This window comes from Pelophylax lessonae, assembly GCF_965119305.1.
Source record: "Pelophylax lessonae genome assembly, chromosome: 1".
Lineage (NCBI taxonomy): Eukaryota > Metazoa > Chordata > Amphibia > Anura > Ranidae > Pelophylax > Pelophylax lessonae.
This window is the reverse complement of record NC_138768.1, coordinates 192,494,912-192,512,954: the sequence shown is the minus strand read 5'-3', so window position 1 is coordinate 192,512,954 and position 18,043 is coordinate 192,494,912. Positions and strand designations below refer to the sequence as shown.

The 18,043-nt window shown below is 40.8% G+C and overlaps 1 protein-coding gene across 2 annotated transcripts in view; it reads right to left on the bottom strand.

Moving 5' to 3' along the window:
* HSD17B4 (hydroxysteroid 17-beta dehydrogenase 4) overlaps positions 1 to 18,043 on the bottom strand; it is a 544,183-nt gene that overhangs the window by 367,905 nt on the left and 158,235 nt on the right. For both annotated transcript variants that reach the window (XM_082251744.1, XM_082251745.1), the window contains exons 5-7: positions 15,557 to 15,578; positions 3,883 to 3,929; positions 931 to 1,015 (exon numbers count right to left, since the gene is read on the bottom strand). In XM_082251744.1, coding sequence (XP_082107870.1) covers positions 931 to 1,015; positions 3,883 to 3,929; positions 15,557 to 15,578 — 154 coding nt within the window. The remainder of the gene's footprint in view (positions 1 to 930; positions 1,016 to 3,882; positions 3,930 to 15,556; positions 15,579 to 18,043) is intronic.

Below are 18,043 nucleotides of genomic sequence, written 5' to 3'. Positions count from 1 at the left end.
AGCTCAGTGATGACCTGGTCAAGATCTGGGAGGAAATACCCCAGGACACCACCCATCGTCTCATTAGGAGCATGCCCCGACGTTGTCAGGCATGCATATAAGCACGTGAGGCCATTCAAATTACTGGAATACCATTTTGAGTTGCTACAATACAATTTCAGCAAAATGGACTAGCCTACTACATAATTTTTTCACTTCGATTTTTGGGGAGTCTTTGAATTAAGCTCTCTGTGGGTTGATTTTAATTTCCATTAAACGATCTGTCATCCTTTCGTTCCTAAAACATTGCCCGGTCCATATCAGTATAGATATCCAGTATGATATTTTTCCCATTGAAATCTGATGTGTTTTCAAAGTGCTCCTTTAAATTTTTTTGAGCAGTGTATATATAGTCAAAATATTACAAGCTGCTTTAGATGGGTAAAAGAGACCATTTATCTAAACAGCGAAAGCCTAGTCATCGAAAAAGACAAATATTATTTAAAGCCACATGGGTAGCCATGCTCCTAATCCTACCCATCATCTGTTTAAAGCAAAGCCACAAAAGAGCTCTGCAGAACACTACTTCCAACAGCTTTAAGAACAATTCCTGCTGAATTGGTTGAAATTCCAGCAGTGGGTGTCCCCATCAGCACCACGCAGCGCGAAAAAGTCAATTTCAAAATCGAAGTTGCAATGCAGAAAATTGTCTTTCGAACAGTGACTGCATCCAATCAGATGCTGAGCAAATTATGAGGGGTGGGGGAAAGATGAGCACTATTCCACGGGCCAAGACTGCTAGCACAGCAAACAGGTTTCCCACAGAGTGAATCAAAGATGGAAAACCATCTAAACAGGGTGGACACAATTGTTTTTGCATCCATCAATGAGAAAGTTACAAAATTATTCACTTCTGAATGCTGTAAGGAAGACTGCATTTTTTATTCGTACCTTCCAAATTTCTGATTCTTCATGTGATTCCATGCTGCTCTAGTAACCAGGAATGACCCTCTCAAGTGAACTCTATGAATAATATCTGGTGAAAGGAGAAAATGATCAAGAGAGTGTTAATTCATTCTTGCAATGCAGTGATGATTATCAGTCTCTCTGAAATAAATATAACGGGATACTCTGTAATAAGCTCGCCTATTGCCCTCAAATTCAAAAATACAGTTCATTAACTGCTATATTATTATTTACAAAAGTTACAAGTTCTACTCCTACTAACAAAATGCATTAATATCAAACTAAATGACTAGATCAAAACATTGCAGTATTCAGAGATGCACTAAGTAGTGAGCATAAAAAAGCTAATACTTTAGCACACATAAAATGAAACAAACCATGACATACTGTATACAGTACATTACTGGAATATAGCAGATCAAATACATCAACATTCTGTTTATTTAAAATATTAAACAGTTGCTTACTGACATGTTAGGTGATTAGCGGTAAAAAATAACAAGAATATACAAATATCTAGTAATAACAATAATGTGAACAGGTAAATTAAAGCCTAGCTCTGAGATAACGAAATTTCCTTCATCATTAGTATAAATTAGATGTAATGTAAAAAAAGTAAATTAAAAAGTAGATTTTTTTAAAATAAAATTATTATTCATGGAACTCGGCAAACGCAGCTTTTGATGCAGTACTTACCTCAGTCTGGAGCGGTCCCTGGCAGTAATTCCTTTTCACCAATGGAAATCCTCAGTCTTTAGGTTTGAATGAAGTCCAGAGTCATTCAACCCAGAAGACTGTTGACAAACTGTTAAGGGAGGCGTCATGGATGGAACCCCAGTGAGGGAGATCATGGAAGCGCTCTGCAGAACCAGTGTAATAATGAAGAGAGCAGCACTGATGTCATTCCGTCAACACCACTCTGTGTTTTGTACAGGGAGGGGAATGGATAAGAATATCTGAGGTTTTTTCAAATTTGGGAAATTCAACCTCACTCCTTGTCCCAGAGGCACAATCTTCTGCTGCAGCGAATGTATTTAGACAGCTGGTCCTATCGGCTACCAAAATATCCGAACTGTGTCTGCATCATAATCAATGCAACTGCTGTTCTTTTGAAAATTATCCAGCATGCTCCTTCATCAAAAGTCAGTGGAGCAATTGAATTTAGGAGCAGGGCCACTAAAAAAAGGGCGAAATTAACAGTGTATGACCAGCTCTAGAAAAAAATTGGCTAGCGTTGGGTTAAAGCCAAATATTCTGGGTTACTAAATCAAACATTGCAAGCAGCAAATGCAGTAACTACAGCACGTGTCAAACACAAGGCCCGCGGGACAAATCCAGCCCTCCAGGCCATTGCACCTCTCCTGCAGCTGCTGCACCTCCCTCGTCTCTGCCCCCACCTTGGCTCAGCAGACATCAGCAGACATCAACAGAGAGGACAGATCCTGTGCTTCCCTGTGCAGCTACAGAGTAGCTCGTCTCTGCCCCCCCCCCCCCAACCAGCAGTTGGAAGCAGAGAGAAGAGAAACCTTGGAATACTAGTCAGTACCAGTTTGCAAAAGTGTATTTGCTTTGGAACAATAAATCACCTCGAAAGTTGGGTGTCCTACTAGGACTTGTGGATGTTGCTGCATTATGTAAGACTATTAGAATAGCTTTTACATTTTAGAATGGGGTGACTCGAGACTGTCCATTTTTAAAGGGTGCCTCAAGACTGTCCATCGTTTTTAAAAGGGTGCCTCAAGACTGTGCTACATTTTAAAAAGGGTGCCTCAAGACTGTCCATTTTTAAAGGATGCCTTGACTGAAAAATATAAAAAAATATTAAAAAAAAAAAAAAAAAAAAAAAAACATACATAGCTTTTGTTTCCCCGTTTTTATAAGTGATAACATACTCTCTGTTCTCAGCTGCATAAGGGACTTCAAGAGCTAGGGAAGGAGAAACAGCAGCAGCGTGGTCTTACCAAAGAGTGGCTGTGCGGGGGGAGGGGGGGATTACCAGCAGGTCTGATCTCTGGAGAGCAGGCTGAGTTCCCAGCACAGCCAGAAAACAGACCATGCTGTGCTGCCATACCTAGTGTGGTCAGTTTTTAATAAAAAAGCAAAGGGACTGGCAGGGACACCAGGTATTTCACACAAAGGAAGCAATACAAAGAGAACAGGATCATCTTTCATACAAGTGCAAGTACATGGCACAGCAGGCACATATCAGAAATATGAAATGTTGGGTTAACATATTCTTTAAAAGGGTCCGCTCCTAACCTTCTGTTCTACACAGCCCTTCAGACGAGCACTTGTAGCAGAATAAATAAAAACACACTGCTTCCACATTGTGTTTACATTAGGAGTGTAGGGTCTTGGTGTTACCTATTACTATTGAAAGATCATTATTAGAAGTAATCTTTGCTGCATGGCTGCATGACGATCTGGGCCATTAATCCATTTATAAGATCCAGATAAGAAAAAAAAAAAAAGTACAAAAAAAAAAAAAAAGTTTGGATGATCTGAATGACATGTGTTTACCACAAATGTACAATGTTCATTTAGGTAATGTAAGTTTTTTGTGATCGAAAATTTTTTAAATAATTATTTACGCAACACTCCGAAAACAAAGCACATAAACTCACCATTTTGCTACATTACATAAACCTCACTAGTACTAATGCAATATCATTTTACTTAGCAGACTTTGTTGATTATATTTTGGGGTAAATATGTAACAGTGCGCAAAAACACGTTCGGAAAAATCATAAGAAAATGCATATTTTTCTATATTAATAAACTGGTTCTGGTGTTGGTTCAAATGTTATACAGTAGGTTTCTGAGTTCTATCTAACACAAGTTTCAGAGAACCAGGTAGGGGTATGCTTTAGTCATTTCACAACCAGGGTTTCAATAAGTAGTAAAAAAATATAAAACAGAACACGCAGCAGTACTCACCCCAATCTGCATCGCTGATTCTTGCAAAAGAGCGATCCCTCAGAATTCTATGAGCAAAAAATGGAAAAAAAAAGCAATCAATCAATCACTCACATAAACCGATATAAACACAAGGGCTGCTAAACTACACACACATTAATGACCCAAATGTTTTTATTGTTTTGTGCAACTTCTGTACACATAACGGGCTCCATTCACAAAGCTCTCACTCCAGGATATGGCTCCCTTTTTTTTTCCCCAAAAAAAGCAGTTTTCAGCACAGGTAACATTATAAATCATAGAAAAAAATGTACTGTATGTCAGTACAACAAGGTAGACCAGGGAAAGAAAAATATAAGCAAATTAAACTTCAGGGTTAACTTTGCCAACAGAGTATTAAAGGTAAAATGTTGCATTCTCTTTGCGTGTCGTTAAAGTAACTTGTGTCAAAAAGTTAATATTAGTTTGGCTTTAAAGATCACTAAAATTAAGAAGACAGACATAATCCTATAGAGGTTAGAACCCCAATCAAGCTTTTATTACTGTCTAGGTATAATTGTAAATCTGCAGCTTCCAGTAAAATAAAACGCTGGTGATCCTGCCATGGAGGTCCTTGTTCAGACATTTCCCGTTATAGGGAGGCGTCCTGTGCCTGTCTATTATCTGCTCGGCAGCATTGCTCTCAGAAGGGTTTCTGATAGAAATCTCAGTTGGTTGGTATTTTTTTTCCTCCAGAAAACCCATGCATCATTTGCTGGTGTGCATGTATAGAGAAAAAAAGTGTGTGCAAAGGCATTGCAGGTGGATAAGCAGCACTGAGATGCAACAAAAGGTAAAAAAAATATACATATATAAGAGAGGAAAAATTGCTCTTTTATGCAAAAGGCTTTACTAACTAAATAGATTTCAGATAAAGTATTTACTCCACTGCAGACATCTAAGTCATGCAGTGTTGTCGCCACCATTTGTAAATGAATGCTGCAATAATCCACCTGCTGAACTATGAACAATTTTTCAGAATGTGTGGACCCTGAGCTGGAAAATGCTTATTCATTGATGCAAATTTTCTGATATGCCCATCATGGGAGAGAAGCAATAGCAAACATCCATTAACTGGATAAAGCTACAAAAAGCCTAGCGCGAATGTGTTATCGAACAAACTGACTGTTAAATACAATTATATAACATATAACCAAATGGAAGTTCCCGACAAGATGAAAAATGCCAGGAAACTGGACAGTTAGTCTGTGCAAGCAACACACAGAAGCTAAAATAGCGCAACCACAACTATCACAATTGAGTGCTAGACCAGTTAATCATACTGGCCTGGAATCTGGACCATGGAAAACTCCTATAAGCACTCAGTCTTTTTGCTAGATTGATTTTCTACTAGAATCAGCAATTGTTGGGCTACACACACATTAAACCCCTTAGCTGGGATAATAACAGTAATATTAATAATTAGGGATGCACTAATAACATTTTTTAACACAAAGTACGAGTACTGATACAGTACAAATGTACCAATTATCGTTCTTCTATACCTAGGAAGAGTAGGTAGGGAAGGTGGGGGGGGGGCATTGGAGTTCAGGAGTTGGGTGAAGCTGGTGTGATGGCAGTAGGGTGGTAAGTGAGGGCAGGGTGCTCGAGAGGGGTGGGATGGTTGGGATGGTAAAGGCTGCGATCGCTGGGAGGGAGAAGAGGGGGGTGGGAGGGTCATTAGGAAATTGCTGGATGGTCAGAAAAGACCTCTGGATTGTTTAATTGGGGTGGTGGAGTAGAGGGCACGGTGGCTTGGCTATGTATTGCTGGCTGTGAACATGTTAAAGCAATATAAGTTTGTAGAGTTATTCATTTGCAGCAATGGATAACAGTAAGAGGCTTTAGGAGTGGAGGACAATGTTGGGAGGGATGAAGGCTGGTGTGGGTTAGGAGCGGTGGGGGTGGAGGAGGGAGCTGGAAAGACATGGGTGCAGATGTGACACAAGGAGAAGTTACAGCTGGTAATAGGGGGGAGGAGGGAGCCAGGAAGGCCCCCAGCAAAAGTGAAAGCACTCAACAAGCAACCTGACCAAATCAGTGCATGAGTTCTGGAAAATGTAAAGTACAGCCTTTTGAAGACAGAATTCCAAGTTCCTAATCCGGCATCGAATATTGACAACTGATGAAATCAGTCTGGGATTCATAAACAGGTATACCATTGGTACCCAAACAAGTGAATCCAGGAACTCTTGAGCCTATCACAATAGGTGTTCCTGAACAAATAAAAGTTTCTTGCCACGTGTTTTTTGCTAAACACACAGCAAACACAAGAGACATGCACATCTTCTACTCTCTGAACACAAAGATAATACAGGAGTTTCACACAAATCAGTTAACTATAGTTGAACACAAGCAGGTAACAGTAACGCAGGTTAATACAGGGCAGCTAGTTTTAAATATAGCGCACCTGAATAGTCCAGATTTCCTCCACTTTGGGGATGTATGTCAGGAAGAAGAGGATACACTCGGCAAAAGTAACAGCCAGTCGGAGGAAGCAGAAATGGCACCTAGCAAAGTGACAGCCAGCCGGAGGAGAGGAGGAGGCAGGGATGGCACCTAGCAAAGTGACAGCCAGCTGGAGGAGAGGAGGAGGTGGGGATGACACTCGGCAAAGTGACAGCCAACCAGAGGAGAGGAGGAGGCATAGATGGAACTCGGCAAAAGTGACAGCCAGTCTGAGAGGAGGAGGAGGCGGGGATGGCACCCTGTAAAAGTGACAGTCAGCCTGAGAGGAGGAGGAAGTGGGGATGGCACAAGGGAAAGTGACAGCCAGCCAGAGAAGAGGAGGAGAATGGGATGGCACCCAGCAAAAATGGCAGCCAGCCAGGGGGGAGTAGGCTGCGGGGGATGGCACCCGGCAAAGTGACAGCCAGCCAACTGGAGAGGAGGTGGCGGAGATGGCACCTGGCAAAGTGACAGCCGTCCGGTGGAAAGGAGGATGCAGGGATGGCACCCAGCAAAGAGACAGCCAGCCGGAGGGGAGGAGAAAGCAAGGATGGCACCCGGCAAAGTGACAGCCGGCCAGAGGAGAGGAGGAGGAGTGGGGTGGTACTAGGCAAAAGTGACAGCCAGCTGGAGGAGAGGAGGGGCGGCAATGGCACCCGATAAAGTGACAGCCGGCCGGAAGAGAAAAGGAGACAGGGATGGTACCTGGCAAAGTGAAAGCCCGCTGGAGGAGAGGAAAAGGCAAGGGGATGGCACTCAGCAAAAGGGACAGCCAGCTAGAGGAGAGGCAGGGGTGATGGCGTCTGGCAAAGTGACAGCCAGCCAGAGGAGAGGTGGAGGCAGGGATGCACTCAGCAAAAGTGATAGCTGGAGGAGAGGATGTGGCGGGGATGGCGTCTGGGAAAGTGCCAGCCAGCCAGAGGAACCCCACTGAAAGCTGAAAGAACCAAGTCTGAAGGTATCAGTTTCTAAATAGTTACATAGTAGTTGAGGTTGAATAAGGACAACAGTCCATCCAGTTCAGTGTGTGTGTGTGTGTGTGTGTGTGTGATCATTTCACATTCTCACTGCCCTTACAGTGAAGAACTCCTAAAGCAGCTTAAGGTTTAACCGCCTCTCCTCCAATCTCATTGTGTGGCCACGTGTCCTCTTGCACTCCTCCAGTCTAAATCGTTTTTTACCTATGTTGGAATCACCATTGAGGTATTTGTAAATGGCTATCATATCCCCTCTCAGGCGCCATCTCTCCAAGGAGAATAAATTAAGCGATTGTAATCGCTTCTCGTAATTAAGGTCCTCCAATCCCCGAATAAGTTTAGTTGCCCTTCGTTGGACTCTCTCCAGTTCCAGCACATCCCTTCTATGGTTTGGCGACCAGAACTGGACAGAATACTCCAGGTGTGGCCGGACCAGTGTTTTATAAAGTGGTAGGATTATAGCCTTGTCTCTAGAATATATCCCCTTCCTTATGCACACTAATATTCTGCCGGCTTTGACAGCTGCAACTTGACATTGCATGCTATTACTTCTCTATTACGTCTATCATCTACTAGAACCTCCAAATCCTTTTCCATTCTGGATTCCCCCAGAGGTTCCCCCCCTAGAGCAAAATTTGCGTTTGTTTTTTGCACCCAAGTGCATACCTCACATTTCTCTACATTAAATCTCATTTGCCTTGTAGTTGCCCACTCTGATATTTTGTTCAGGTCATTCTGTAAGATTTCTATATCTTGATGAGAAGTTACTGCCCTGCATATTTTTGTGTCATCTGCAAAAACTGAGACTGAGCTACTGATTCCGGCCTCTATGTTATTGATGAATAAATTTAACTAAATTGGTCCCGGGACTGAGCCTTGGGGGACCCCACTTACCACTCCCGACCAGTCTGAGTACGCGTTATTTATCAACACCCTTTGGACACGCCCATGTAACTAGTTTTCTATCCAAGAACAAACCTTGAGGTCGATGCGTGCAGACCTTAGTTTGTAGATTAAGCATTTGTGGGGAACTGTATCGAATGCCCTAGCAAAATCCATATCCACTGGCCTCCCCCTATCTAGTTCACAGCTCACCTCCTCGTGAAATGTTAACAGACTGGTTTAGCAAGAACGTCCTTTTGTTAACCCGTGTTGATTACTGCTGATGATACTGTTGACCTTAGAAAAATTCTTGGATAAAGTCCCTTATCAACCCTTCCCTCCTCCCTTTTATGTATATTCGTATCACATTGCCTTTCCTCCAGTCCCCTAGTACAGTTCCTGTTGATATACTGTCTGCGAAGATTAGGAACAACGGTCTAGAAATAACCCTGAGTTCCTTGAGTACTCTTGGGTGCAAGCCATCTGATCCTGGTGATTTATTAGTGTTAATGTTATCAAGTCTTTCCTTGATTTCGCCCTCTGTTAGCCACTGCGGCAAGTCTTGTGATTTTGCGCTAACCAGACAATCCTGGTCTGTATATAGCCCTCCTTTTTTGTGTGTAAAAACCGAGGAGAAGAAAGTATTTAGCACAGTTGCCTTCTCTGTGTCCTCTGTAACCATCCTCCCATCATTGTTAATTATGTGCGCAATGTGCTCGGACCTCGCTTTTTTGCTATTAATGTATTTAAAGAATTTCTTAGGGTTTTTTTTTTTACTCTCTTCTTCTATGTGTCTCTCGAAGTCATTTTTAGCCATCCTGATTCCGTTTTTACATTTGTTAGATTCCTTTTATTGGTGGAAAGCCGATAATGTCCCCTCCATTTTATATTTCTTGAAGGCCATTTTTTTTGCTCTAATAAGCATTTTTACATTACGGTTTAGCCACCCTGGTTTGACCTAGGCTCTTCTAAATTTTTTACCCATTGGAATGCACTGTGCGACTTTTTTGTTTGATTTGTTCTGAAAGCATTCCCATTTTTCCTCAGTGTTCAATGATCCTAGGGTTAGGTGCCAGTCTGTGTCCTCTATTATTGAGCACATTTTAGGAAAGTTTGCCTTTCTGAAGTTTAGAGTCCTTATGTTCCCCTCGTGCCTTGCTGTCCTATGATTTACTTTAAATGTAATCACCCTGTAATCGTTAGAACTCAAGTTGTCCCGTACTTCTACATCTGAGATTAGACCCGAACCGTTTGTAATTAATAGATCTAGATTTTTTTCTAGTAGGAGAATCTACTATTGGTGCATTTGCATGAGTACCGATACTTGTGCAAATGCTTATTATCACAGCACTGATGCAACCCTAATAATAATGATGCAAGATAGGACTTCCTTGGATTTGCTTTAATCTATTTGGAAGAAATTTTTTTTTACTTTTTTTCCCCACTGAGCACACGCAATACAATACCTGTACACCCCTTCTTTGGGCACCAACGGTAAAGGGCAAAGTGCCAATTAGCAGCAAGAGAATGTTAAACTATTAGAGGCCCCTCATTCGGACCACCATGCTGAATCATCTGTCTTGTGCCATCAGCCTTGCAGAGGACCAGATAATTGGGAGGATAGTGGGAACAAAAGTTATTTTTGAATGTCAACAAAAAATTAGGATTTTAAAAAGGTATAATTGGCACGATTGTAGGATTGTTCTTTTACACACTTTTGATGTACGCGGTTTACCCTCCACGGTTGTTTGTGTTTTTCTGAACATAAATACTGTATTTTCTGGCGTATAAGACCACTTTTGAACCTCACAAAAATCCCCCAAAAATGGGGGGGTCGTCTTATACGCCAAGTATAATATCTCCAAGGTAACCTAAGTATAAGTATTACCGGTAGATGTAATCTCTCAAGACGCTGGCTGTGTGGAATTCCTGTACCGGCATACCGTATGTACCGTAGCTTCGGCTACATACAGTGTACCGTGCTGTGCCAATCAGGGAGAGCAATGTATTCTATTATTGAATGCAAAGCCTGCTCGGATTGGTGGAGTAACATCAGCCCGCTTCTCTGACTCTTCCAATCCGAGCAGGCTTTGCATTCAATAATAGAATACATCGCTCACTGTGATTGGCTCAGCGCGGTACCCTGTATGTAGCCGAAGCTACGGTACATACGGTGTACCGATACAGGATTCCCACACAGCCCGCGTCTTGAGATTACATCTACCGGTAATACTTAGGGTACCTTGGAGATATTATGAGAGATTACATGTATTACAGTACTAGGGTACCTTGGAGATCTATGAGAAATCTGATGTTTTTCAATGGTGTTGCCTTATATGGTGAGTATAGCCCAAAACCTATGTTTTAACTTGAAAATTAGGGGGGGTCATCATACGCCCAGTCGTCTTATACGCCGGAAAATATGGTAGTTGCGCTTACAGTGCAGAGTCTGTTTTTTGTATTTTTCCCTTGCAAAATTTTCAACAGTTATTAAAAAAAAAAAAAAAAAGGTATAATCAAAAGATATTTGTTACCTAGTTGAGGTTTTATTTCACACTTGCTGTTACAAGTTACCCCTTTAAAGCCATTCATGTAGCATTTTCATGAACGAATTCTCAACATTATATAAAGTTTATTGGAACTTAAAGTGATTCTAAAGCTTTAATTTTCTTTTATTAAAATATTAAACATGTCCTACTTATCTTGACTTCATCCCCCGCTCACGTTTTGAATGACAGCAATAGGAGCCAGTGGCTCCAAGCTTGTGAGTGCAGGAAGAGGGGAGAAGAGATACTGCACACATGCACAGCAACGGATTGAAATTGGGTTCAGGTGAGAATTTAGGGGAGCTACTATTAAAATGTCGTTGAGCCCATGTTGAGGACTTGCGGCCTGGTATGGTCCAGGGAAAGGGAGAGGGGGACTTTTTTTTCTGCCTAGTATGGATTATGAGGGGAACCCCATGCATTTTTTTTTTTGACTGGCTCCTTTGCTTACATTCTGCCGACAGCTGGAGTATTGGTTGTTAGAACGACAGGGGGTGCGAGCTCCTTAACCAGCAGCCAGTCTCCTTCCCTTACCAAAAAATACAGTAGTATCAAAAACGCAACTAAGTTGCACTTCATAATCACATTGAAAATCGGATCAATTGCAGCTGCACTAGTGTGAACCTTGCCTTAAAGTGCAACTAAATTGAACACTTTTTTTGGTTTTAAATAAAATAGGGAGGGAAATGACTACATGAAACAAAAGAAGAAAGGAATATTTCAAATATTTAACAAATTACAATGCCAAACCTTTCTCTCAGTAGTACCTTTGTTCCAGCATCCTAAACTTGCTACACATGTTTTTATTGGGTTGAATAGTCCTTTGCACTTACTATTTACTATTACTTACTATTTACAGTGTAACATCTTTTACATTATACAAAACAAATTAGGCTAACTTTCATGTTTTTTTTTTTAAATTCATGAAGTTTTTCTTTCCAAAAATATTGCATTTGAAAAATTGCTGCACAAATAAAATTGCAATGACCACCATTTTTTTTCCTAGGGTCTCTACAAAAAAAAAATTATATATATTATATATATATATAAAAATAAAAAAGGTTTGGGGTTTGAAGTAATTTTCTATCAAAAAAAAAAAAGATTTTTACATATATGAGAAAAATGTCAGAATTGGCCCGGATGGCAAGTGATCAAAAATGACAGCTTTTTTTTTTTTTTTTTTTTTTTTTTTAGTTTCATGCATCCTGAATTTTCGATTTCTGCAGCAAAATTTCCATTCGGTGGACCTCTAGCAGATTTAATTACACTTTACACTAACAATTTGAAACCAAACTCTAGCTCACACATTATCAGTTGTAGCTGCTTTTCCCCCCTTTTAGGAAAAAGTTTTTGTATGAATAAATAAAAGATGACAATTTTAAATCACCCCTGCCAGTGCCAAGTGATTTGCCTCATCCATGAAAACCGATGCATTCTACTGGGAAGCTTAGGGCTTGTGAAAAACAATAGACTTGCTGGCTGGATCACCAAATGAAAATAAAGGAAAGCCTAAAAAAAGGAAATGAATACAGCCGTCACATCTAAGAATTAGTAAACTGTGGTATAATCAGAGTTGTATAAAGTACTTGAAACCCATACTTGAGTAAAAGTACAAGTGCTCGATCAAAAAGTGACTTGAGTAGAAGTACTAAAGTATTCAACATTTTTTGTACTTAAGTATTGCAAGTAGTTTTTTTAAAAATGTTGCTACTCAAGTACTGAAAGTAAAAGTACCAGTAGTTTTGAAAAAAAATTGCTACTCAAGTACTGAAAGTAAAAGTACAAGTACTGTGTTATATAGTTATTAAAGAAAGAAGTCAAAAGTTTGAACATCATATTGTTTTTTATTATTTCAAATGCAGCTTTTATTTATACATACAGTAGCATTTATTTTCGTATGTGCTGATTTACACATGTTTTGAGCTTCATGAAACCTGTCATCTACTGTTCTGGCAGTGGTAATGTTAATAATTGTAACGAGTAACTATGCAGCACAAAAAAAAAAATATCGGAGTAGAAGTATTGAAATCATTGAAAAAATAAAAGTAAAAGTGGAAGTAGGAGAAAAAAATTCTACTCTAAGAAAGTACAGATACCGCCTTTCGGTACTTAAGTAAAGTAGTGAAGTAGTTCTACTTAGTTACTATACATCTCTGGATATAATAAATGTTTGCTTTTGGGTTTAATATCACTTTAAATCATTTTCAGAAGGGTGATACAGATAGTTCACCTTTTAGTAATTCTCAAAAGCTGTTTGTACTAAATAAGGCAATGTGTTTTCTGTACATAGTATAAAGCTAATATTTTCTGAAGTCTTTACTGAGCTACTTATAGATCCCTTCATAAACTGGGGTGAACAGGACAAAGATCAAGCTCTACTTCTCCCAATATAAGCCTGCTGGTTTATCTCACACTGTGCATTTCTTCGTACTATCTACTTAAGCTAGACTTGCCCAAAGCAATGCTGCCATTAAAATTAAACTTGAATTTCTGAAAAGATCACATTTTCTTTCCGGATCTTATTTTTTTAACCTATACAAGCCGGGAGCAAAATTCCCTGCATGGGCCTTCAGTTTGTCTTTTCCCTTCCATACAGGATTTCCAATATGTATCACAAGATGCCACAAATGCAAGCGAAGATCAACAAATTTATATCAAAGATCTTCCTGTCTGCTCTCCAATGGATATGGTTAGCTTTGCAGTACACTCATTAGTATGGCAGGCATGACTGCATGGACAGAAACAGATATTTCCACATTAAAGCCCAATTGTAGTTTTTTTTTTTTTTTTCAATGACACCAATACCAGCGTGCATTGAAACAGCAAGTACTGAATGTGTTACTGATTTTTGTTAACAAAGTTCCCCAATCCCCAGCAGAAAAGTCTTTCGCTTTCCTCGAGCTTCTGTGACACCAGTGATCTGACCCTTTCCTCCGTGCCTGTGCATCACTACAGTATTATAGAAAAAACATTTGTGCATCAAGAACAATAATAAGTTGCAAGAACATTAGTGGATGTGAAATATATAGTGTATAAAACGTGGCGCACTAACAAAAAAAAGAAAAAGAAAAAACTTCTGAAACACATGTGTTATCCCCCCCTCATGTCCAACCCCACCTTGTCTCAGCAGTCAGCAGCAGAGAGGACAGATCTCCTCTGCCAGATCCCGCTCTTCTCTGTTCATCTGCGGAGAGGCTCGTCTCTGCCCCACCCTGTCTCAGCAGTTGGCAGCAGAGAGGAGGATAGAGCTCCTCCTACAGATCCTGAGCCTCTCTCTGCAGCCACGGCATCCCCTCCTCTCTGCCTCCCCTGGCCTCAGCATTCAGCAGACTCTGCCAGCTGACTCTGGCCCTCCTATGATCCTCCTCCAGACCCTGCACTTTCTGCTTCCCAACTCCGCCTCCAGCTTGTTCCTGGCAGCAGCAGAAGGTAAGGTGGTTGCACTGTGATGTAAGGGAGGGTGAGGGACACTTGACCTCTGATGGGGGGGGGGGGGCTTTTAACATCTAATGTAAGGGGTGGGTGCTCCCAATATCTAGTCTTACAGATACAACCAGCTCATTGAGAGCAACCAAAATACTGATGTGGCCTGCAACCTGCAATGAAATTGGATTTTGACACCCCTGTTCTAAAATGTGTCAAATTGCATTTGTCTCCATACAAACGAAAACTATTAAAGGTGCAAACTAACCAAAAATGCAGACAATGTGTAAATATTGCATTTGATGCAAATGTAAAAAATAATCAATAAAAAAACAATACATGGAACCAATATGCACAACCTATCAATCAGCAATGAAGATAAATAAAGAACATATACATTCAAAGTCATTTGTAATCCATATAAGCTTATCTGTGAACGATCAATATAAAAAAGTATGATTGATGTGCAAAACAAATCATTAAAAAATAATAATCAATTAAAAAGAGGAAGTAAACCCTCATAAAAAATGAGAAAAAAAACCTGTAAAGACAAAAGGCATAATGAGCTAGTATTCATCGCATACTAGCTCATTATGAAATACTTACCTTAAAACGAAGCCCTCGCAGTGCCGCCCGATCCAACTCACCCCCTGCTGAATCAGGGAAAGAGCTCTTCAATCAGTGGGGAGCGTGAGCTTTGCCGTTTGCAGAGCGATTGTCTGACTCAATAGGGGGGAATGCCAGACTTCTGCATAGGTGGTCAGTTTTCATCCGATTTCCCCATAGGGGAGAGCGGGACTGTGTCTGCTCAGAGAGCGGACGCGGACACGGACCTGTCATCCGCCTGCTCAGCGGGGATCAGCGGAGCCAGGCCGTGTAAAAGGGGCCTGAGTGAATTACCATATTCTCTAAAATTTTTAACATAAAACAACTTGGTGCCTGAGAATTGTACCAACTCATACTGATTGATAAAGTAAACAAACCCAAGTCATAAAACTAAATCAGCAAGTGAGTTTTTTTTCTTTTTTAATAAATAATGATCTGCATGTGTCTGTATAGAAACTCTCTTGTTGGATGAGTCTGCTAAGTCAGTTTTACACAGGTGTTGTCCTAGATCATTATCCAGCACATTGCTACATAGATGACAGGAAAGCAGCAAGATGAGAAGCAAAGCAGCAGAACGCAATGCTAATCTGTACACACTAGAGAGCAGAACAGAGAACATCAACCCAGAAAAAGGTGAATTCGCATTTCCAAAGTTAGCTACGTGAGCACTCGGTTTGCACATTATTTACCGGAAAACATAAATTACTGGAGTGCACTGCTTCTTCCCAGCTGGATATTGATGAAATAGATGCAAATAGCTGACAAGTTACTTACCCTGCGTTGTTAATCACAATGTCTGTAAAATAAAATGATAAAAATATTAGTACTGTATATATTTTCAGTAGGAGACAAACTAAAACGGTGCCAAAAAAATATAAAATATGCTGAAATTCTTAAAAGGAAAGCACTCTGGCTATTTTCTTTAACTTTATGCAGGTTTTACTAGTTACTTTAGCCACCTCCTTTCACACCTGAATGACAGATAAAATCTGTTCCAATTCTATATAGACAGGGTGCTCTTATTGTATCATGGCATCCGTGGAGCAGGATTGCATTGGAAATAATTGAGTGATCTGATAGTCCCCATTAAAGTGTCACTAAACCCACATCATAAAAACTATCAATAAATGGTGTATTACATGCTGTTCATACTCACTCACTCCTGCTGTTCTCCATCTCCCCCCTTCTGTACATGTCCCCAATTTAGGTAGGGATTTTGCAGAGCAGTGTTGGCAACTCAGCACATGCTCAGTTTATAGTGAGTTTCTATGCTGAGCATTTCCTCCCTAACACATCTGAGCAGCCCATGTGACTATAGAGTCACACATGTGGGTGTATATACAGTGGTAAAATACAGCCCACTCCTTCCCTCTTCAATGCCAACTAACCAGCTCAACACAATGGGAGAGGAAAATGACATGTAGATTGATGGAGGAATCACCTCCCTCTTGTTCTAGTATGACTATTTAAAACAGTATATTGATATTATTTATTTTTACTGCATATTCCAAAGGCAGTTTTTTTTTCCCTGCAAACAGACTGAGAAAGATCTGGTTCACCTGACAGCTTTTATTTATTTTTTTATTAAAATAATTACAGTACCATCATCCATATACAGAAATAGAAAGGACAATGTAAATTAAAAAGTGTGTGTTTAGTGTCAATTAAAGTGGGCATTAATTGCAATTGGATTCTTAAGGCCCCCATAAACTGTTCAAAATTCACCCGGCTTGATAAAAATAGTTTGTCTTACCGTAAAATCCATTTCTCTGATGTTCACAGCTCCTGATCTTCTTAACCATTGGGGTTATACTGCCTCCTACAGGAGTAGGACACTAGGCAGAAAAAAAGCATGACTACGCCTTTGGGCAGTCCCAGGGGGGGGAATACTCCCACTCTCAGCTTTAGGCACTCTGTTTTTTCACAAGCAGTGTCAGAAGAAATCCAACTCCACAGAGGGGTGGGTGCTGTGTCTGTCAATGAACATCAGAGAAATGGATTTTACGGTAATACAAAAATTAAAAAAATTTTCTCTATCGCTCATTAACGGACACAGCTCCTGATCTTCTTAACCATTGGGACATCCCAAAGCAGTGTTAAACATTAGGGGTGAGAAAAGCAGAAAGAAAAATTCCCCAAGGCTAAACCATAGCCATCCAGGTAACGGAGCTCAACCGAGAACAACTGGAGCTCACCTGAAAAAAACAATACACTCTCAAAGAGGATCAGGTCCTCTAGTCTAAACAGCAGCCTGAAACACTTTGCGGCCAAAAGAAGCATCCGCAGATGCCAACACATCCACTTTATAACATTTTGTAAAGGTGTGCACAGACGACCAAGTAGCCGCCTTGCAAACCTGCATCACTGACCTGATGAGGGAAGACCCAGGAAGCACTAAGCGCCCTAGTGGAGTGCACCGTTAACAGGGGAAAAAAAATAAAGCACAAAAAGTCTCACAGGGATTTTTAGGGCATAGGCCAGCCAAAGAAGTAGGCAAAGTAGTAGACAGTATATAAAAATTCAACAATTTTTACTGAAAATTACACATGGGTAAAAGAGTGGGGGACAGCCCCACCCAAATGGTATAGGGGGGCCACTCTATATATCTCTTTTGGCATTTATTTTTAAGTGACTATCTATGATTATGTACTTTTTTTATTCCTGTAATTCACCAGGTGTCCACTTGGCCCCCTTTGCTGGTGCAGCGGTCTTGCCCCCCAGGACGCGCAGGCCCCGCACTCTGACGTGTAGGGCCTTTTTACAAGGGGCTGTGTCATGTGCTCCAGGGATGGCCTCAGTTACGGGTGCCATCTTCTTCCACGGCGCAAAGACTGTGTCACTTTGTCAGTGACGCCGCTCCCATATGCGTGTCGGCAGTTTGCTGGTGTCTGACGCCACCTTGCGATACATGCACGGTGGCACCGGACGCCACTGCGACTGGTGAACCAGCCGGAAGCCATGGAGATCTCTCTACAGGGGAAGATGGTATAACATGTATACACGTAATTATCAGACCAAAATTTCAAGCTATGAGGACACCACACAGGTGAAATTGATATACATTGATACCAATCAACCTCGGACACATATATAGGGATGCTCTATGCTTACCACATCCATGGTCAGGTCCCCGTTATCTCCCTATGGAATCGCTATGATACAGGTATGTATGGATCAACAGTCATGCAAGTCCTTGTTTACCTCACTATATTATTGCCATACATTATAAACAGTCTTCCTTTCCCTCTATCCCCCCCCCCC